At 41.9% G+C, this 23145-nt stretch overlaps 1 protein-coding gene across 3 annotated transcripts in view; it reads right to left on the bottom strand.

Annotated features, from left to right (window-relative positions):
* The window catches only part of TRIM67 (tripartite motif containing 67), a gene marked incomplete at its 5' end in the record, with an annotated part of 33738 nt that overhangs the window by 1812 nt on the left and 8781 nt on the right, over positions 1-23145 (bottom strand). The window contains 6 exons of one of the 3 annotated variants that reach the window (XM_079330732.1): positions 6516-6819; positions 7786-7924; positions 10680-10825; positions 18379-18538; positions 20368-20478; positions 21726-21848. In XM_079330732.1, the coding sequence (XP_079186858.1) occupies positions 6516-6819; positions 7786-7924; positions 10680-10825; positions 18379-18538; positions 20368-20478; positions 21726-21848 (983 nt within the window). Of the gene's footprint in view, positions 1-6515; positions 6820-7785; positions 7925-10679; positions 10838-18378; positions 18539-20367; positions 20479-21725; positions 21849-23145 lie in introns of all 3 variants that reach the window. The other 2 variants (XM_079330731.1, XM_079330733.1) reach the window with 2 other exon arrangements.

The following is a 23145-nucleotide window of genomic DNA, read 5'->3' as shown; positions in this document are numbered from 1 at the left end:
CTGTTTGGCTAGGTGTTCATTTCTAATCAATATGCCTGCTAACAGCTTGTGAGAGAGACTTCCAGCTCCACTACTCACCTTGGCATGCTCTAAGGGTACCCAGATTTCCAGAGCCCAGGGAGCCAGCACAGCCACAACACACACTGGTTTTGGGGAAGAAGGGAAGCTGGGACTGGTTAGGGCTAAGTGTAGCTTCTGATGGACAAAGTGCTCAGCTCTAGGACTGGGAGCTGTCTCGGGTGTGCAGGCACAGTTATTAATAGCAGTGATAATTGGTTGTGTCAGGAGCAGCTGCTGAGAGCTACAGTAGTATCAGAGCTTGCCAGGACAGACTCAGCCAGCCATTCCACGCTTGAGCGATTTGACATTAATGCACTTTGACTTGGAGGTTAGTCAAACTCAGTATTACTTTAAAGAGCACTGAGCAAAAATATCCATAGATATGCAGATTGGCCACAGGCACTGCTATTCTGCTGATATCATGGGGCTCTGCAATGGATTTACAGCCTGACACAATTTGTTCAGGGTAAATCAGATTTCAAGTAATTTGCAGTAGGAAAGGAAGCAGCTGTCTTTTGTCCTATGCACTTGCCTCAGGCACACAGCATTCACAAGATTAATGGTATTTGATCATAAAATTTATCACAATAGGTAGGCAAAACATTAAAAAAAAAAAAAGGGGGTGGGCATTGGAATAAGATTACAAAGAATATAATGCAGGGTAAGAAATTTTCCTCTTCTCCACTAGGTGTCACAAATTGTTTTCCTTAAGACCAAATGTGGCACCTGGCACTTCATCCGAAGGTAGATTATACAAAACTGTTCTGACCTTCATTTAAAGCTCTTCAAACAATAATAGTATAGCTAAGAATCACAGCTTGACTCTGAGAGATATGAAAATTCTCTGTTCTCGAGTTCCTTTGATTTGATTTCTGGTCCTATAAGCATTAATAGGCTTCTCCCTGAGCTCTTCTCCAAAACTACAAGATAAATTATTTTCCATCAACACCTAAGATGCTTACCTACCCTCATCTCACTATACAGACTGCTTTTATCAAAAAACCTGAATCATAAAACTCACTATGAGATTGTGGGAAGCAACAGTACTATGATTTGGAGCTATTTACAAGTAAATTACTTTTTTTAATCGCTGTTTAGGAACAGCTTTGATTGTAGGACACCCCATTTTAAATCCTGCTTAAAATGGATTTTATTACATCTTTTTAAATGACATTGATTCTCTTAGGGAAACAGAAGCAGCAACTTTGCATTTTTGAGATGATGATGCTCTTCTCTATAAGACAAGCTAATTTGTTTCTCATGGGCTAATTAGCTGTGGGCTGCACAGTGACATTGAGTGACTCCTCTGCAGCCCCTGGGGACAGCCCACTAAAGATGAGATGGATTCTGCTGCAGATTCCAGCCCAGGCAGGGGCAGGACCCAGCTGAGGCCCCTCCATGAGCCACAGGGGTATTGGGGGCAGAGCAGAAGGATGGGGCCCTTCTCCCTTTATTCCTGCCCCAAGTTCTGCAGGAATTCAGCAGGTAGATTGCCCCATTCCTGCCCTGCAATGTGGAATTGGCTCTGGCAGGACTAAGGGAGGGCAGAAGCAGGCAGGAGCTCTTCCCCTCACTGCTAAAAGGGAGGCTGGATTCCTTCTGGGGCTCAGCAGCTGCTCTTACTCAGCATCCCATGCCTTCCTTGGAAACACTAATGGAGGACTCCAGCACTTTTTGTACTATTCTTCTGGTTGCCTTCTGTAGGAGGAGAGTGTTTTATGATAAAACTTATGCAATAGATTTCCTCACTCTTAGGCATACCATTTAGAGAGCATCACAGGATAATTTTTCTAATAAATGCCTTTGTTGTGGTAAAAGAAGCCAAATAGCTCAAGAGACAAACTGCTCCCTCCTGGTACACTTCTGTGGTACAATGTAAAAAACCTGCTCCTTTTAATGCATTTTAAAGCTGCTTAATGACACTTACACCACACAACCCCAGTAACCTTTCACGTGAAAGGAAAATACAACTTTTTTGTTGCAATGCTCCCTTAATAAATACTTAGTATTTGTTAAAGAACAATCCAAATCTGGAGAGAGGCAACACTGTTTCATTTTTTTTCAAGTAAATCCCATTTGTCCTGCACATTTTGATTTCTGTGTGCAACAGTAAGTCCTGAGTGTAGAAGTGCTGTGCAAAAGCATGGAAGGTCAGAGTACAGAAAGGGGAATTTGGCTACCATGGAAAATGCCATTGCCTGTGGCAGTAGAGGCTGTTATTCCTAGATGCTCTCAGCAACAGCCTGGAAAATGTGCAGAATACAACTGCATAAATGGGCTTGAGGAATTAAGAAGGGTAGTTTCACTATTATTAAAAAAAAAATTTTAAAAAATTAACTATTTATAAACTGAAAATAAACTGAATAATTAGTTCAACTCTCAGTTAATAGTTTAAGTGCTAACTTTACAGAATCTTAACAGCTTTATGATCTCTGTTGCCAATTATAGCATTTTTCATTCGGTTGTAGCATTTTTGTGTGATGAAAAAACCTGCTCTTGAGTTCTCTGAAGCCAATGAAGAGACTCTCCTGATTGCAATGGACTTTTAAGATTAAAATGCAAATACCTAGATTTCAACTTTCTGATGTTTTTCAGTATAAAATATTTCAGTGTGATTTACATCTCCTTCTTTCCATAAACTTGCAGTGGCTGGAGTATTGCCTGTAGCACCTGGTGGTCCTGCTCTTGGGAACTTTGCCAAGGAACAGATCAATTGCATTGAATGTCAGTGAATCTTGTTAATGGGCATACAGCACCTCTCACAATAGTTTGGGTTGGAAGGGACCTTTGAAGGTCATTTAGCCCCTGCAAAAAGCAGGAACATCTTCAACTAAGTCAAGCTGCTCAAAAGCCCATCCAATCTGACCTTGAATGTTTCTAGGGGTGGAACATGCACCCTCTATCTAAGCAACCAGTTTCAGTGTTTGACCACCCTCATTGTAAAAAATGTCTTCCTTATAGCTGGTCAGAATTTATTCTCTTTCAGTTCAAAACCATCTCCCCTTGTCCTAGCACCACAGGCCCTTTCCCATAAACCCTCTCTAAGTACTGAAAGACTACAGTCAGGTGTCCCTGGAGCTTTCTCTTCTCCAGGCTGAGCAGCCCCATCTCCCTCAGCCTTCCTTCAAAGGAGCGATGCTCCATCCCTCTAACAATTTTTGCCCAGGATACAGTTGTCCTTCTGGGCTGCAAAGGCATGCTGACAGATCATGATCAGCCTCTCAGGCACCAATACCCCCACATCCTTCTTGGCAGGAGTGCTGTCCATCCCTTCATCCTCCATCCTTCCCTGACCCAGATGCAGGACTGTGCACTCATCCCTGTTCCATGATTTTCCCAGGCTCGGATTTCTGGGAGCAACAAGACTTAAAGGTGCCTCCCAATCATGTATCTCTGCCCTAAAATATTTCTTTAACAAATTTCCTCATCGTGTTCTCAGAAGGATCCCTCTGTTTCTGTTCATGCCCCTCCCAGCACTACAGAAGTCATGCTATATCCAAATGCTGTGAGTGAAAGGAACAGAAAAGTCCTCTAAATGTGACAGGTCATACAAATTAGTCTTTCAAGCTCTACCTCAGGTTACCCTTGAAACTAGTCATTTACTAATTACCCTAATTTATTCTCATGAACATTAGGAAGCAAGAAACTATTACTAAGGTGTAATTTTCATCACAATAACATCCCAGAGGCTAAAAGTTGACAATGAATTCACTTTAGATTGTGATTCTGTGCTGTCATGCACTCATGTCCAGTGGGGAAAAACAAATAGGCAGCAATAACTGTTTCCACAAGACTATTACAGCTAATGAGTTAAAAACCTGACCTAGTTGACTGTCACAGTTAAAAATATAATGCCTAGACCTAATTTCATTGAAGCGCATGTGATTTCATAACACTACATGCCCTTTGCAAGTGTACTTCCCTTGAACAGACATTCCATGGGTCTATCCATGCCTTGCACACGCCTTTGTGTTTCATCAGGTAAAAACTGGGATCTACCATCAACAGAAAACACTTTATTCTCCTGATTAGGCAGGATGACTGGAAATCCTAAGTGTTTCCACTGTTTGTGCTACCCAGAAAAAGCTTTTGCTTCAATTGTGTGTTGCTTGCCGGGAGGAGCATGCCGAGGACCAAGTCCATAAAATAGGTTTCTGGGACAGTGGTGCACAGAATGGTTGCCAGCTTTTTTCCAGAAAACATAAGCTGTTCCACAGAGCATTAAAATTAATACAGCTTAACATTACTTCCGCCCTGAATCGAATCAAGATGTTAAAGGGACAGAGAACTTTTTGGAACATTTATTACACTGATGTTATTTTACTCTATATTGTCTTAGATCATGATCTAAGGTCTTTGGACCCATGGAAAACAATCCAAGAGACTTCAGATAGCTTTTGATCCAGCTACAGGGTTCTTCCATCTGTAATGCATTGCAAAATCAAACCATGTTGCCAACAAATATTCTCAGCAACTGCAGTGTACTTACTTAAAGCACAGGTATGCTGTAGAGTATAAATGGTTATTCAATGGAAGACTTTATAACCAACCTTAGCATACAGTGCTTGTTGACATAACCTTATCTCTTTAAGGAGACACCTGAATTTCAGTCACTGCAAAACCTTGTTTTAATCATTTGTTATAACAGGAAAAACACTTGAAACAGTGAGAGTGGAAGACCTGCTGGGACAGTCAGTAGAAAAATAAACAGAAGTTAATTCCAGCTCTGCCACAGACCTGCTACATATCCTTAGTCAGTCACTTTACTCATACATCAATCTCCCATTGAGGTAGGATAGGTATATGAATACACCATTTTCCAAAGTAAGCAAGGGACTTAGGATCCTCTCCAGAGGAGATCTCAAGGGTCTCAGTACCCAGCTGACCTTCAGCTAAGGCTGACCCTCTCATGGGACACAGAAAGAGAGCAGTGCAGTTCTGCTCTGATACCTTCAAGCAAAGTCAGCCATGTGTCCCCTGCACAGCCTGGCATCACCTCCATGAAACAGGAGCCAGCACTAGGCAGAGGTAACTATCCTGAGCACTGAAAGTCATGCAACTGTGTCAGCACAACACAGGATCTGTGCTGACAGGTGTTCTCTCTGTGTGATCCATCCCTGGAGGTACCTGCAGCTAGGACATGTCTCTCCACTGCTCAATTGCATTGAGAACACAGAGCCTCTGAATGGTGGGAGAGAGAGGCTTGGAGGCATTCTGAAATCCACCTGTCTAAGATGGCTGTACTAGTTGAGGTGCTTTTCAAAGCTCTTTGGTACAATGGCTCACTGGAATGAAAGCTGTCACTTAGTCCTCACTGCCAAACAGTCCCTTGTATCCAGATCTGCCTCAGTGTGACCTACAGCAAAACCCTTAATAGCTGTCAGGACTGGAAACTAACACCTGCAGCCCAATTATTGTACAATCTGCAGCCAATACTCCTCCTAATGAAGAGAACTAACCAACTTTCTCCCTCCAGCAATGAGAGAAGTCCTGCATCCCATTGTGCTGTGCCCCTGTCTACTTATGGGGTGGGACACACAATAATGGGTTTAAATCACAGCAAGGGAGATTTAAGCAAAATCTCAGTGAAAAACTGATGACAGTGACGATAACAAATACCAACACAGACTGCCACTAGTGATTTTCAAGAAGGAATGAAATGGGTACAATTAGCTGGGAGCTGGACTGGATGGCTGTGTTGGGTTGATGTGGTGTATTCTATCACCATCTGTTGTAGCCGGGTGGGGCAGTGATTCCTTATCTCCATGGCACATACCATCTGCTAATGAGCCATCTTTAAGAGTGGTAAAGCAATCATCTTTATCTTTTCCAAAATCCATCCTCCCCCCAGGAAGATATCATCTGCCACTGGCCCATTAAGTCCCACTGTATGACTGATAAAATTACATCATCCCACTGGGAGATGCTCCAGCCAGGGAGAGGAGCCAAGCCTTTCCTACCTAGATAAAAACTGAGATTTTGAACACCAAACAGCCTTCTTTCCACTGGATTCCAGAGGAACACCGGACCTTTCCACATCATCCCTGGACCTTCAGAGGAAAACTGCACCTTCTACAGGAGCACTGCTTCAGCTGAACCACACCTGCCACTGCAGGGGGACTGTAGCCACCATTTAATGGGACTGCTACCAACACCCTGACTAACTGGGTGTCAGGTTGTATTCTGACTCTGTCAGGGTTGGGATTGTTCTTTGTAACACTGTATTTCTATTATAATTTTCCTAGTAAAGAACTGTTATTCCTAATTCCCATATCTTTGCCTGAAAATTGTAATAATTTGGAGGGAGAGGGTTTACAAACTCCATTTCAAAGTGAAGCTCCTGCCTTTCCTGGCAGACACCTGTCCCCCAAACCAGGAGAATGGCTTTGTGAGACCCCTGCCCCTGAAGCAGGGCAGAGGAGCTGTCTGTGAGGAGCAGAGCCCGCAGCACTCACCGGTTGGTGTGGGAGTTGCAGTGCATGAACCAGCTGCGGTTGTTGTCCACGTACATGGCCCAGGCCTTGTCGTCCTTGCCCAGCATCATGTCCTTGACCACGTTGATCCTGGCAATGCCGAAGGCGGGGTCTGGGTGGTTGTCATAGCGGTCCACGTGCAGCTCCCAGTAATGCACGCCCTTGGAGAAGGCTGCGGTGCCCAGAACCACCCTGTCGTCGTAGCTGTTGCAGGTGGCAGTCTGGTTGTCATTGGACAGCACTATGTCTCTGTGAGCTGAGGAGGGGTCAAAGGTGAACCACGCCACTGGGGGAGGGCAAAAGGAAAGGCAGGATTTTATCAGGAGGGGCTGTGCCCAAGTGGTGTCTGCTTTACTGCAGTAAGAAGGATAAAATTCTGTCCTTGTAAAGACCCCTCTGCACTATAAGGTAATAAAGACCATCTTTCCTTGTTACTCTAGGCAGCTGCACAAGATTAATCTGAGCTGGTACCCTGCTGTTCTTCAGCTCAGAAGTGCTTTAGGTTATTTGTACTTGTTCCCCCAAAATTTAGCTGCTAAGGATAGCGACGTTCTGTCCACACACAGTAACAAGAAAGTCACTGAGGAGACAAAGGCTTCTCCATGACATGGAAACTGCTCATGTAGGTTAATTGATTCAGGACCACCTTTAATGGAAATGGAGATTAGTTGTGTCCATGCTGGTTAGGACTGACTTCACTAGCTTATCAATGTGAAGGGTTTTTAAAAAAAAAGACAAAAAAAGCCCCAAAAGCTCTCAAAGTGTAAATATTTTATACTGGCCTATTTTGGCAACACAGCATAAAAGTGGAAGTGATAATAGCATGCACTTCTCAATTCATTACAATATCATTAATGAAGATGAACTTCCTGTAATGTCCGTATGGATGTCAAGTATAATTACAGAGGAACAAGCATGAATTCCCATGTCTTTATTATCAAACCTTGCAGGGAAATTGAAGCAGCAGTGAAGAAAAAGGCAAATCCCAAAGATATATGGAGAAAGGGAGACAGAGTGGAACAAAAAGCATCCCATGAGTTGTATAACTGTTTCTGTACTCTAAAGAAAATATCTTAGTTAGATCCTAGACTTCTGCAGCCAACTAAAATCACACAACTCAAAGCCTGAATTGTTACTGATAATGGAAAATGCCAGTAAGTGTCAAATACATTAATGGGTGTAAAGGGATGAAAGTGTCCTACCACTGAGACCTGCAGCTTTTCATTTAGGAAGTGGCAAACCCCCAGCTCACCATCCGACGTCTGCAAAATCACTGTCTTGCTGTAAGGACCAATGCCCGAGGAGTTGAAAGCTTTGACTCTGGCATTGTAAGTGCTGTTGAAATGAAGGCCATCGATGGTGCAGAGAGTCTCCTTGCCAACATATACCTCCTAAACATTCCAGAGAGAGAGAGAGAATGAAGGACATAGTTAAACATGCTTAAAACTTCTAAATACAAGCCAGAAGTGACCAGCTTCTCTTTGTTTCCTAGGATGTATGAGTTATGCTATTACAATACAGTCATGACATGGGAGACACTATGGATGGTTAGCACTGGACAAACTAAGGTGAAGATGAGGCTGGAATGGTAAAGCAATAAAGGGCAACACAAAAAGATCTTCATGCTCCTCTTATTCTAAATATCTACTCTAAATCACTATTTTGGAGAGTAGTTCTAGTATCTGACACACTGTGGCCGCTATTTTATATAAGACCAAAAAAGTGGGAATATAAGAATTAAAAAAAACAAGTGCAGTTTAGTTCTGTTGGAAAGGTTATCTCATGCCTAGGTTAAAACATAATTTTGAAACCTGAAAATGCAGATCCAGAAGAAAATTTTCTCCTAATAATTAGGATTACATGCACCACATGATGAAACAGTACCAAGAAACAGGCATCCAAAAAGTCCTCAAATATTTATCATATAGCAAGTGCTCCTGTAATGTGAAATATTTCAGAGGGAGGAACATCTAGGTAGACCAGTGAAGAGAATCAGATTATACAGGCTACAATGAACTGAAAGAAGCCTAGAAAATCCTGTCTTGGCAGCAGGTTGAAAGATAATTGCTTTCCACCTCTAATTTCTCTGAATCTGTGAAATCTGTAGGTTTATGTTAGTAAAGGCACCGAAGTGCTTAAACCTGTCACTAAGCAAACCATTCAGATTCTAGTGCAGTCAAGTCTTAAGTAATGCCTAGGAACAGTTTTGAGGATTAAGGCTCTTTCATATAAACCCAAAGGGATGTGATGAATAAGAAAGGAATTGCTTAGGTTTACAGCAGGACATGTGTTTGTCCTCTTTGCTACTATGGTGGCTGCTACAAACAACAAAATCTCTTGGGTATTGAGTTAGTTGGTGATGGTTCACAGAAACAAATAAGAGTTTTAATAGAATAACTTAGTTTACCTCCATGTTATAAGATATACTGACTGTGAAAAAAAAATTGTATTTGTTGAACAACTCTCACATTTTCTAATCCACTTCAGTTTTACTAATGTTCACTGCTTCAGTTTATGCAGGTTGAAGCTCTCTGCTTCAACAAAGATGTAAAATACTGATAAAATGCAGTCAACATCTTTGCTTTCAGATACAGAATTCTCAATGTAAAAGGTCAGCAAACCCTTACTGAAACAGCATCACTGAGAAGCTTGCCTTTCCTCTTTTCAAGGGGTAAAACTGAGGATGTTTCTACCACAGCAAGCAGACAATTCCCATTAGAAGTTTTCAGTTTACATTTTTAAGGATTGAGATTTTTTTTATCTTTTTCAGTCCAAAATCTTAACATGGCACTGCTGGCAGTCCTAAAACCTTTGGCAGTAACAAAACTCAGCCACATAAATGAGCTTGGATATACAACAGCCTGAAATCTTGTTGTTCACAAGCCATGAATACTTTAAAAGGCTTATCCTGGATAAACTGGATAAAAGATACTGGAATTCTAACACCTTATTCTAACTCTTCATTCATCACACACTGATAACCCTCTCACCTACTAACATTGACTATACTGGCAGCTCTCAGCAGCCATTCACAAAAGTACCTTTTCACACTTTCAGTAGTGGAAACCAGGCTTTTCAAATCCCTTTGAAATGTTACTTGGACCAAGGAACTGAGGAGACTTTCCAAAAACCACAGTGCCCTCTTCAAAATGCCCTGCCAATATTGCTGCCTCTTCTAATGAGGGGTGTCCAAATCAGGCACCTTTGCTGGCTGTGGCTGGAGTGGTTTGGCAGTTCCTTAGGTGGATCCATGCCAAGACATTTTCAGCTTGAGAAATCTTTAGGTTTCCAGGGAGGAGTCAGTTTGCAGCTCCCAGAGAAATGCCATCACATGTTTTTGGCTAAGTTCCCTGTTTGTGAAGGGAGCAGCTGTACTCCACAATGATCTCCAGATGCTTTCGAAGCACCAGCCCCCAGGGAAAGCACTGGGCCAGCCTGGACCTGAGCAACAGGAACATGAGGCAGAAGGGCCACAGCTTCTAGGAGGACATGGCTGGAAGAAAGCTAATTGAATTGCTTCTCTAGTTTGCTTATCAGGATGTGTCAAAAAGGTATGGGAGCACATAAACATCCTGCACCTGCAACCAGGAGCATCATGCTGTGGCATCACCCAGAGGATTTGGAAGGACAGCACTTAGGAAGCCTTTCTATGTTTATATCAATTCCATCACAGTGTGACAGTGGAAAAAGCTTCCACCAGCCTGGTCTAATCCACTCCCAGGGGAAAGATTTAGAAATCCTGTATTTTTATACAGGATCATATTTTTACTCAGAAAATAGGGAAAGACTGAATTGCATTTCTGGACCAAGAATGTCAGCAGCTGAAACAGAGTGCTACAGACAGATGAAAGAAGGGGCTTCATAGAAATTTCTGGTTTGTGCAATGAACCACTTCCTATGGGATACCTTCAGGCCCTCTTTGCAAGAGCCCTGAGAATAACTTCAAACAAACTTCCTGCCTAAGCCAGTGGTCCTTCTATTAAGCAGCATCTGCACTGCTTTCTCCACCAACACAGTGGAATTTGGGATGTTTCGACAACCCACATCTTCCCTGTCCCTCTTCCCACTCCTGAGCAGAAACAAATCTGTATCTGGAGGAAACTCACATACAAAGAAACACAAATAAATGCTGAATAAAATTCTCACTCGGAATTGGCCACCATCTCCATCATCAAGTTCCAAGATATAACCCTCCACTGGGTTGTGGCTCAAAGGTGGCATCCTCCAGGCCAATGTCACACTGTTGTTCCTGGTGCAACACTTCTCCAGCTGCAGTAATGGGACAGGTGGCACTGAAACAGGAACTGGGTACAGGTTAGTGTAACTCTGCCCTACCCCATTAGTCTGTGCCATAAACAGTATGGCAACTGCTCACCTCCTTCCCCTCGTGGGCAGCCAGTGTTGTTAGGAAGAGAGTCCATTCTCTTCCTTGAAACAAAAGGCAGTAAAATTACATAACAAAATGTTGTTATCCAGTTAGACAAATCATTTCAGTGAAATATGTAAACAGAAACATATCTGGACTTGACTGTCTTGTCTCATAAGAACCAGAGTCCAGGGAATCATGTGTGGCTTTCTTCCCAGAAGTCACTGTCTGGACGAGTTCTTTTTCACACCAGGGCACCCACTGTCCCCAGAAGGAGGTGCAGGGGTGTCTCAGGCCATAGGGTGGCATGGCAGATGCAATGCTGCCAGGGAACCCAGTGCATTAACAAAGAATTGGGCTGCTAACAAGCAGAGCAGCCACTCCTCCCAGCACAGCTCAGAGACAGCCTGAACTCCATCAACAGCAGGAAAACAATTCTTCACTACAGCTGTGGAGGGTTTTAAAAATGTAATTTACATCCTCCCTCTCCCCCTAGTTTTTCACCAAAAACACCTTGGGTATGTTACCTTTATGGCAACCATACTTAAAATAAACCATTGAAGCAAATTGTTCTGTTTGCAAACTTTATCTAAATCCCATGATTGAGGTAGCAAAAGGAACTTCTGCATCACAGGAGACTCCTCAAGGAAACTACAAATGCAAAGTTTTCTACTAACATGCCTTTTCAGTGACTTGCTCAGAAGAAACACCAAGAGATTGTTTATCAGACCAGCATCTTAAAAATAAAAAGAAACAGAGTAAAATTTTCAGCTGTGTCTCTGTGGGAAAGAGACCTCTATCCAACCTCTCCTAAACAAAACTAAACTCTCACAGTTCATTCCTTCCTGGCAATTATAAAATAAAAATTTAGTCTTCTGGATATGCATCTTATGCACTGTGGAAACCATACAGGTTAAGTAGGATGCCAGTGATGCACAGAGCCTGCCTGGTCTTTTGCCCAAGGCTAAATTTGACCATTCAATATCTCAATATCATTTCTGCCAAGCTCAATCACATCTCAGAAGAAACTGAGTGCTCTGAAAATTCATTGGCTTAACAATATCAGTTTGCCCTTCTTTTATCTACTCCGCTTTGATGCTCCAGTTTATTTTCTTCCTTCTGTCTGTGTGAGAGCTAAGCCCTTGAGCTGTTCCTTTCGTCCTATTTTATGTTTCTGGATAAAAGGGGACTGTTCATGTTCTGTGTACCAAGCAGACTGTGGGAAAATGGATGCTACTGTGTGAAAGGGCTGAGGCTTCACCCCCACTTTGGAAGTGACATGAAAGTCAACATCACACTTGTGACAAACAGTGCAGAAGCTACCACGGCTTTCCGCTGGCATTATCCATCACCACAGTGAACGCAGATGGTTGGTAGCCCAGAAGAATGAAACAAAAGAGCTTTATAAATTAGCTCTTGAAGGTTTTTCTGTGAAAAGGAAGCCTTGTTCCTATTCCTTGATATTTAAGGATGATTCAGAGGGTGTCATAAATAAAAACCTGCTTTTTTTCTCACGTGGAAAGTTCAGACTTTTCTCCGGGAGACACTGTGTCTGGAGAAGCCACAGAAATGTGACAAGAGTCAAAAACCTGAAAATGAGGAATTCAGAGGTAATGGGATTTTTTTAGGTGAACCATTTTAAGTTTAGAGCTTTGTCTGAGCATGTTACCCTATGTATTCCTGGTGACTGATGAGCCTGGGAGAAGACAGGGCTCTGTCAGCCATCCACACTCCTGCCACTTCTGCTAGCAGGTTAGCTCCCTCAGGGGGCATTTGTCTGGTCCTCCTCATTTCTGAGACTTCTACTGGCAAGACTGGATGAAAACCTAATTCCTGAAGTTTATAAGGTGCAAAGTAGACAATGCCCCTTCACCTCTGAATAAACCACTAACCTCTTCAACCTCTGAAAAGAACTCCTAGGAACACCTAATAGGAGGCTTTCAGGAATGTTCATGTAATGTACAATGCAGAAAAAAAAGAGCAGAATTTTTGAGGGAGGGTATGTGTTTTACAGTTCCCTTTTAATTATGTAAACAAAATGCTGTCTAGGAATACAATATGTTTTCACCCAGTAGAGTGCTGTTGTTCCCACTTCCCAGTGGAAGTGTGAATTTTGGCCCAATGTGTGAGAGTCTCACATATTATGGGGAAGTGCTTTGGCTTCTTTAAATGTGTTGCTGGATATTCAAGGCTTTGTGAGTAATCCATATCAGCCTTTTGCTCTCTTTGAGCCAGCCTGTGGCCTGAGCTGCTCAACTCTCCTGAAGGAGAGGCAAGAAGCTGCTGCCAAGCAGCTGGGCAGCTTTGCTGCACGATGCTCTCTGTGCCTGCCCTCCTGCTTCCTCCACTGGATGTGCATGGGCAGAGATTTGCCTTGATCTCAAATTCCTTATGGGAGGAGAAAGGACAGACACTTCTAAAAATCATAGGAAAGTGTAAAGTGAGTTGAATAATCGGGACACTGGAATATACTTCATAACAACAAGCAGTGGAATAGGACTAAGAAAAGAAAAATATGGGTTAAATGCCAGGGAAAAAAAAGACTCAAATGTTAAATTACAGTTCTGTCCCATTTCTTGACCAATTTAAAATTCTCAAGGGATTTTTTGAAGGAAAATATTAAAAATATAAAGGGAGAAATGATACTGGACTGGCACAGTGGGACTAATTAATGAGTCTGAATAATGTCTTGCTATTTTAAAAGTGCTTCACTCAGGTCAGTCTTCGATAAGAAAGGTTACACTGACTGATGTCACTTATCAACTGAGCAGCTCCCAAAACACATTGCTCAATGCATCTCATGGCTGATCAGGGTAGTCCCCTCACAGGGTACAGTAGGGCTGATCTAAGATGTTGTCTTTTGTCCTCTTGACAAGCAAGTGATGTAATTATGTCATTCACCTTCCCAACTATTTTTTAAAGAACTAAATGAAAGAATGGGACCCCCAGAAACAAGAAAATTTTGACTTCCTCCAAAACTTCAGTACAGCCCTGGAATGGCCTGAGTCACTGCTGTAGCAAGTGCCTTACAAACAGTGTTAGGAGAGAAGAGACCACAAGCAGCTGAGTCCATGACATAGAGCAGAAAGAACCAGAAGTAAAGCTTAAGATGAAACAGTTGTCTTCTAGTTATCAGGTCTGCACAGCTCATACCTGGAGAAGCAGAGAAGATTTGTGGCAGATGTGTCTGGGGAATCTTTATGGTTTGCAGAAAAGGAAAGGTGTTAGTCAGGACAAGGAGATGGGTGTGTGAATGAATGTTCAGAGGTGGTACAGAAAAGTAGAACAGCTATATATTTTCCTATTTTCAATCTAGTCCTAGTCCTATCTAGTATTGGTTTTTAAACCAATCAAGTCTACATGCCAGTACAGCTGTGTGATCAAAACAAACCCAGAATATGCATTTGCCTGTGCCCATAGCTTTAACTGAGAATATGTGAAGTACAGGTTAAGCCAGGCATCAGAGGACAGGAAATCCGTGCCAAGGAACTCAGTAAACACAACAGAGAGAAGAAAGCATGGACAGAGAAAATTATCTGGGAAAGTTCAAAATGCCAGCAACTACTAGAGCTGTGTCAGTGTCTCTCAAGTCAGCTGGGCTAGGGAGTGAGGGACTCAGTGAGACCCTTTGGTCAACATGACAGCCTAAGCATCACTTCTGCACCTATCACATCTCTGCACAAGTAATTTGTTCTCAGATTGTGTCTTCTTTCTGTAAAAAAGAAAAAGAACCCTATGACCTTTATTTTTTGATATGAGCTTTAGATCTGTGCTTATAGAGAGTGCATCAGTAATGTCATTATCATGATGAACATGTCATCAAAGCAAATGTAATGTGATTTGTTCTCATTTTCATTCTTCTTTGTCTAACACAGTGAATCAATGTTTACTTGCAAGCATGCTTTCATTCTAAATGACCCATGCAAGCTCAATGAGGTTGAATGAGGCCAGAGTTTGAAAAAAAAAATTCAGTTATGTACTAAGCACTGATAACAATAATACAGATATTACATTGGAAAGCTTTTGGAAAAAAAACAACTTACAGTTGGAAAAGCCATGCTCTCCTATATCTCACCAAAACTTCCTTTACTGACATCTTTAAAGCATTTGGTCTTCTCAGATCAGCCAGTAAAATTACTTAATAACACTCACCTCAACACCAACATTTGGCAAAAACTGATGACTTGTTGGTGTGCTAGTGTAGGTAGGATTGAAGAAAGAAGAGCAGATGTGAAGAGACATACACATTTTTTCTTTGTGAAAGTGGATGCTCAGAAATATGCAAGTCACAGAGTCACAGCATGGGTCAAGCTAGAAAAGACCACAGGGGTCCAACCTCCTTGCTCAAGCAGGGACATCCTAGAGCACATGGTACAGAGTTGTGTCCCTACAGTTCTTTAATATCTCCAGTGAGGGAGATGCCACAACCTCTCTGGGCAATCTGTTCCAGTGTTCACAGTAATAAATAGCAAAACATCACCATGCAACTTCAGCTTCTCCTTACAGTCAGAAAAGTGATATTCCAAACTAGTTTGGGTGCTTGCTCCTGAAATGCTGAGTGGATTACCTTGTGATACCTATATTTCTAGATGGAAGACCACTCTGCATGAGAAAATGCAGACAGTGCATCAGAAGAAGGGCAAACCATGCCTGTCAAATTTGGTGGCCTTCCATGACAGAATAACAGCAGTGGTGGATGAGGGAAGAGGATCTGGTGTCACCTACCTGGAGTTCTGCAAAACATTTGACACTGTCCCACATGACATCCCTGTCTTTAAATGGAAAGACAAGAATTGTAATGGATGGACCTCTCAGCTGATAAGGAATTGGCTGGAGGGCTGTGCTGAAAAAGTTATGGCCAATGGCTTGATGCACTGTGTCCATTTCCAGGGCTCCCAGCATAGGAAGGACATGGAACTGCTGGAATGGTCCAGAAGAGGGCCACAAAGGTGATCAGAGAGCTGGAGCACATCTCCTTTGAAGGAAGGCTGAGGGAGATGGGGTTGCTCAGCCTGGAGAAGGGAAGGCTCCAGGGATACCTGACTGTGGCCTTCCAGTGCCTAAAGGGAGCCCAGTGGAGAGCTGGAGAGGGAGTTTGTACAGGGGCTTGTAGTAATAGGACAAGGGAGGATGGCTTCAAACTGAGAGATGGGTTAGATTAGACATTAGGAGGAAAGTCTTTACTGTGAGGGTGATGAGGCAGTGGAACAGGGTTTCCAGGGAATAGGTGGATGCCTCATCCCTGGCAGTGTTCAAGGCCAGGAAGGATGGGGCTCTTAGAGACCTGGTCTAGTGAAAGGTGTCCCTGCCCATGGCAGGGGGCTGGGACCAGATGATCCTTAAGGCTCCCTTACAACCCAGATTATTTTATGATTCTAAAATAATGTAGAGTTGGTTGAGGTCATAGAAGTAAAATTTCAGGAAAGAAAAGGTCAGGCCAAAGTGTCAGACAGATGCTCAAATGGAAATAGTCTTGCTGTCACAAATGGAGGAAGATAAATGAAGATAAATACACATCTATACACTAAGAGTTCCCAGTGGCTATGAATGCTAGCTTGGAGCTGGTCAGTGGCTTGTCCTGCTTGGGCACACAGAGGTGTGAAAGGGAATAAACCTTAGGAATGGTGGCCAGGTTAACTCCCTTCCCACTATTCTTTGCATGGTATGTGCACAGTCACACTGGCTGTGCTGACCAACCTGATGGGACATACAGCAGATAATCCCTGGTCAAGACCAAGCTGGCTCAAGCAAAACCCTTTCCTGAGGGCTAACCCTGCCTCTGGGGAGCAAACCCCAAGGGTATTTGGAAGCTCTGCACAAGTTTGGGCTGCAAAAAGTCCTGTCTTCTTCTCTGCTCCTCAGACTGTGTCCAACTTGCTACTAGAGCTTCCCTGCCATCTAATGATAAATGAGAGCACAGACACAACAGATAACATTATCTTTCAGAAAGCACAAATGAATCTGGCTCAATTAAAGTTTTGTAAGTCTTCAAACTTAAAGCCAGCTGAATGTCTACAAGCCAAATACCTAAGTTGCTCTCACCTCAGGTAACCTGTGGTTAATTAGCAATCTATGTAACTAGTTTAACTAAATTTTTTAAATGTTTGTAAAGGAGAGTGGGGGGTAATTTAAAATATATTTCACAATAAATATGGCTAACATTAAATATAAATTGATTTTAAAAAGAGAAGTGCAGACAGCATTCAGAGGAGTTTTACCAATGATATTCCTCCTCTCTTGACTCCACTTGCCTGTCTGACAACATTTCAAAAGAGCAGCTCACAGAAGTTTACTGAATAACTTTAACACAGCCTGTTTATGCCAAGATGCAAAGCATTCTTGGTGAGCAGACTCTGGCCTTTAACTGTTTGTACATTGTTGCTCCACATATCTGCCAAATTATCCACCCTAATTACTTCATCTTGGGTGTCTTAGATGCAGAATTAGGCCCGGAGAGAACACATAAGCTGAACAAAATTCTTTATGCTTGCTTAAAACAAAAAGAAAAAAGCACATCTGACATCACTACACAAATATCCTTAACCCATTCACTGACTTCTGGCAGCCTCTATCCTATCACCCACAAGTATAATTAAGGCTTGAACCACCACTGGGAGAAACTAATGACATCATTCCCACCATTCCCAAGGACCACAATAGCTTTCAAATCCAACTGTTCTACAGATCTATCTAATTCTGATGCAGTACTCATCCTGGTCTGTATAAACTAGCCCCATTACAACCTCATGATGTTACTTTTCAGGTTTTTTTTGTTTTGCTTTGTTTCTTGTTGTTGTTTTTTTTGGTTATTGTTTTTTCTTTTAATGTAAGTGGCATGTCCTGTTCATTAGCTTCTTCTTTTAGCTACATTTTTTAACCTCAGTTCTCTCTAGCTTGTCCATCAGATTTATCCAGATACCTGAAACCATGGGATGGTATAACCTTGTGTGGTATAGCCATGGTACTTTCCCCTTGTGAATCTCTTCCTCATGATTTTTTATTAAGATGTGTTTGCAACACAGTCCAGATACAAGTCAAAGGTCAAAGGCTGGGTTTTTTTCCTCTTTTCAAGCACGTGTGTGTGTGTATGTGTGCAATATTTATTTTCCACTTCAGCTGTTTCTGACAAAATAGAGGTAATTAGTATCTTGAATTAACCATGTCAAACTGAGGAATGCTGCAAAATGGCATGAAGTTTCATGCAGCTCATGTCTTACTAATCTTCAAAGCCTTATTCTGTAGAATTTATCTTTACAATCTTTAAGTGCGTCTGCTATTTCTATCTGAGCTTGTTCAGCTCAGAAAGATTATACAAGTGAGGGGAGCACACCTTTCCAAACCTGAATTTGCCTGCAAACCTTTTAAAACTATCCAGCAAATTCAAGTTATTCCTCTTTCCTCCTTCAGTGTCCTCACACCTCCCAGCACTGTTTCAACACACGCATGAAAAACAGAAAAAGGAAAATCATAAAAGCTCACCCCTACATTTCATCTGAATAAAATCCAGCTGGTGAATTGACTGCAGTAAAGGTTCACTATCCAGAGTCAAGTCAAACTCAGCAGATACTTTGGGCTCCAAGGCTCCTTTGACCCACTGTTCCTGAGATACCTGAACACGCTTGATTAAAGCATCCGAAATCTGAAAGAGAGTACCAGGTTTATAATGAAATGGCAGATGCACACATTAAAAATGACAGAATGCCTGTGAGATACAGCACAAAGGAAATAGGATTAAGATAGCAAAACAGATGAGATGGAATCTGGTTGTTTTGGGGCGAGGTTCATTTATGTTGCATCCTTTCATCTTGTCTTTTCAAGATAAATCTCAGGCTAGGAAAGTAAAAACTGCATTTATAAAGCCTGTTCAGATTATGTTGTGTGCCATGCCTTTGAATGCCACATATAATTCTGTACTCTGTTCTCTGATCTGCATGGTCTACTTTTGCTCTCCTGTTTAAAAGGAAGTTGCACAAAGAGAGGCTTAAATGTTTGAGTCTCTCCATTCAGTAGAGATGATTCAGTGGATGAAAGCTAAAGGATTAAAAAAATCAAATGGTAAGGAAGGTGTATATTACTCACAGTGAGGGTGATAAATTGTCAGATAGATTTTCACATATATGATGGATTTCCTACCATTACATCAAAACTGAATTTAATTTTTAAAGCTTTGCTCTAGCTCAGCCCACAGACAATCAGACCAAAAGTCAAACTAAAACAATCACAACAGATGCTTCTGGAAGTTAAAACCTGGCTCTGTGGAAAACAACATCAATATCCTGGCTGCAGGAGTACTTGCTCAAAGTAATGCAGTGCCTGAGTGTCTGCTGGGTGTCTTGAAAGCATCATTAGACAAACCAGGAAAAAGTAAAATCAAAAATAGTTTTTTTTTTTTTTTTTTTTTATAATGAAGAGTGGCTATAAAAACTGAAGCCATGAAAGTTACAGGGAAAGCAAGCTGGGAAGAAAGTAAAGCATATATCTAGATACCATGTGGGTAACACCTAAAGGTTTTGTTTGTCCTGTTAAAATCTGTGTAATCTTGAGATTAATCTACACCACATATTCCCTTCTCTGCTTGAGACCAGACATGACAGTGACAATCAGTCTGGAGTGCTAATGGGTTTAGGCTGGCTAATTCTCATCCTGTTTTTTAGGGATGCTCTGACAGACCCCTGACATTCGTATTCACGTGCGCAGGTTATTTTGTTTAATGTATCTTTCTTTTTAGGAAATAAAATAATTAATAAATGTATTACAATGAGCAAAATAATTTTTAGGAAAATAACACAGTTATGTTTTGCCTCGTCAATAGACACTTTTACTTTTTGCACCTAAGAAACAATATCGGCAAATTAAGGCAATTATTTTGCAAAGAAAAAGCACCTGGAGCTGCCACAGATCTTGATGCAACAATCTCAGTGAAGCAAAGCTACATGCAAGCTCCTTCAGACTAGATTTCCTTACAGGGCAGGTGTTGAAAGGACTCTCTTACATGGGGAAGCAAAGGGTAGAAGCACAGGGGGGAGAAGTACTACTCTGCTGAGTCACTGACCTCTTCAAATTAATCAGAGAGCTCTGTGGGGCCCTGTGTTGGGTTTTTCAGATGAGAATAAAATACTCTGCAAAAAGCCATCATTAACTGCACAGCATCTTTCTCTCAGCCCAGAAGGAGGGGCTGGCAAAATGAAAGACATCAGGAGTTAGGGGAGTGGTGTGACCAGTAACTCCCCACCTCAGGCAGATGTTAAAGTCCTCTCTGCTAAGATGTTAAAATGCCCTCTTTGCTGGGACACTCATGCAGTCACCAAGCTCTCTGAGTTTTTAGACAGTGCTTATAGTAGTTAAGGTGAACATGCCTTGGAGGTGGAAGGGGCTAATTAACAAAGCTACACATTTTTAGACCTAGCTTAAAATATTCTCTTTTTAATTTTTTTATTTTTCTTCACAGACCATTAGGAAGAAAAATACCTGTAGAAACCCAGAGGGATCATTTTCTTTGATAACTTCTAGGCAGTATTCCATAAGCCCTGTTGACTGGCGTAGCTTCAGTGTACAGTGATTTATCTGGTCCCAAACAACCTGGAAAACAAACATCAGTACAATTTTATGGCTGCCTCAGCTTGCAGTGAATTGTATAAAATTCTTTCAGAAGAGACCAGGAATGGGAGAGTGTGTTAAATCTATGCTTAATTTAGCTGCCATATGGCCATTGCTGTATCTCCATCAGCTTCACTCACTTGCTCTGTATAGTAAATACCGATAATTAGCTTGGCAAAATGTTTTGCACAGGGAATCTCAATTTTCAGAGCAGATTAATTGCTCAAAGATTAGGCTTGCTTGGAGCAAAGAGGGCACAGAACATGTCTCTGCATTTGCAGTGTTCACATTTCCAGTCACACTTTCCCTAACATCTGAGCTTTTATAAAGTCCTTCACTTTAGAGGCAAACTGCTGAAGCGTTTTCTTGCAGATCATACTCTAACACTCTCTACACAATTTATCATTGAACCTGTTCTGCTCAAGAACACATTGCTGGAATTAAGAAATAAAATAGCTGCATCCCATTTTTCCAGATTTTGGCCTTGGTTCTGCAGCCACATAGCCATGGACTAGGTCTAATAGCACTGTGTTCTGTAGGACAACTTGTGACAGCAAGAAGCTGCAGAGTTTGCTGTGCTGTCAGCAGTATGTCTTAAGTTCTGGTTCCTGTTCAATAAACTGAATGCTGATCTCAGGTAGGTTTTGTTAATTGACATGTTAGATAATCAACTTCAGTTTTTCCTTCTCTCTTAGTTACTTTTAATGTGAATGGCACTATAGTACCTCAAAATCACATAAAGATCAGCATTTTAAGAAATGTGTCTATTTAAATATTTCTTGACTGCCTCTTTGCTCAACTGTTTTAGATTTCTTCTTGCCATGTCCTTTTACTATATTTCTTTAATAGATTTTAAGTAGCTCATGTATTTCTGGAGGTGGCGTACCTGCATTTAAAGATTCAAGGAGATATCAAAATCACAACTGTTTGCTCAGACAGAAGGTCCAAAATCCAAACCATACACATGTTTCACTGATAAGCACCTCTCAAGAGATAGCCCCAAACCATCAGATAAATAAAGATTGATGGCTGGTTCAACAAACTGCTGAAGTATGTCCATCATTTAACATGCGTAGGTACAGTTCCATTAAACTGCTGAACTGGAACCTGCTAAAGGACTTTAGGATTTGGTTACTAGGAGATTTCAGGGTGTAAAGGGTTGGAGAACTTGGCAAAACACACCAGGCATCTATCAGCAGCTGTGCTGAGCTGATGAGAGGAGTGCTCACCTTCAGCTTGTGCTCCCGTTCCTTGGTGACCTTCGTGAGCAGTTTTGCCTTTTGCCGTGTTAGAGCATCAACCAAGGCATCACACTGAGCCACAAGGCAGGCTTCATAATCCAGCCCGTTCTCCTGCAACCAGGAGAGAGCCATACCCATCAAAGAAAGCACACTTTGCAGCTTAAGCTATTGCTCATACCTGCTTTTCTGTTCAGAAAATATTTCCTTTCAATACCCTCGGCATTTTTGTTGCCTTTCTAATTCCATTACAGCTGTACCAGTAATAGCTGCATGCTATAAAATGGAATAGTAAGATGCCACACCACAAATGGTCTTATTCAAAACCTTGATTTACTGGCACTTTCCTGACAACAGATGTAGTACAAATAATTGAAATGCTAAATGTAACATACACAGTGCATACATACATAAGAAGATTCTGCTCCAATCTGTTTTAATTATCCCACTGTAGCAACTTTGAAATCACTGGCTCTGTACCACAGCAATTAGAACAGAATTATGGACCAGAATCTGGTCTACCGCCTTATTACAAGGAAATTAACGAGGTACAAAGCCCTAAGGTTTGTGTATTGCTTCGAGTACTTTTTTTAAAATAGCTAGCACTTGGCTGTGGAGCTATGTGCTGGATTAGCTTTTAAAAAAAGAGGCAAGTTTCTATTCACATTTTGGTAAAATTCTTTGCTAGGCAGAAACCAGCATGAGGTATATAACACTGAGCCTTTAGTAGGGTCTGGGAACAATTTAGCATTATACAAATCCCTGGAACTGCTGCTGTAGTACCCATGCAAAGGAAGACTCCCTCACCTCCTCTGCTAATCAGACTAGAAGGAAGAAACTTTCAAGCTCCTCTTCCAAGGACATGTTTAGGTCAGCTGTCAACTTTCCTCCCAAACACCCCAATTTAAAAAAAAAAAAAAACCAACACCACTAAATCTGAGGTTTTAAACATGTACTGAAGGAGAAGCACTGCTTTGCTAACCCATTGTACTCCTTTAACTCATTGCTATCTCTTAGCTCATTTGCTTTTATTTTCTACTCATTTGCTTTGTCTTCTTTATTCTGAGCTCAAAATTTTCAGCACTGTTCTCCCTTCCCTCTGTGGCCTGTGCATCCCATTCTCCAGATGGATGCAGGCCAGTGTTCCCAGAGATGTCCCACTGCAGCCCTAGCCCTGCCAGTGAGATTTAGAGGGGGTTTAGCTGGTGGTGGGGAGACACCAGACAGCTCAGCTCCTGCTCACTGCTTTGTCTTGGATTCTTCCTGTTTGCATCTCTCCTCCTTGCCTTGTACCACGCCCAGCTCCCCCTTAAACCCATTCCCATTCTGTTACTCTTGCAGTGCAGGTTTGTGCACAGAGCCTGAATCAGTGGTGGCTGCAGTGCATCATTTCTCTCCTCATTTTCTGCTC

The sequence above is a fragment of the Erithacus rubecula genome, assembly GCF_903797595.1.
Source record: "Erithacus rubecula genome assembly, chromosome: 2".
In the NCBI taxonomy this organism is placed as follows: domain Eukaryota; kingdom Metazoa; phylum Chordata; class Aves; order Passeriformes; family Muscicapidae; genus Erithacus; species Erithacus rubecula.
This window is presented reverse-complemented; position numbering and strand designations above follow the sequence as displayed.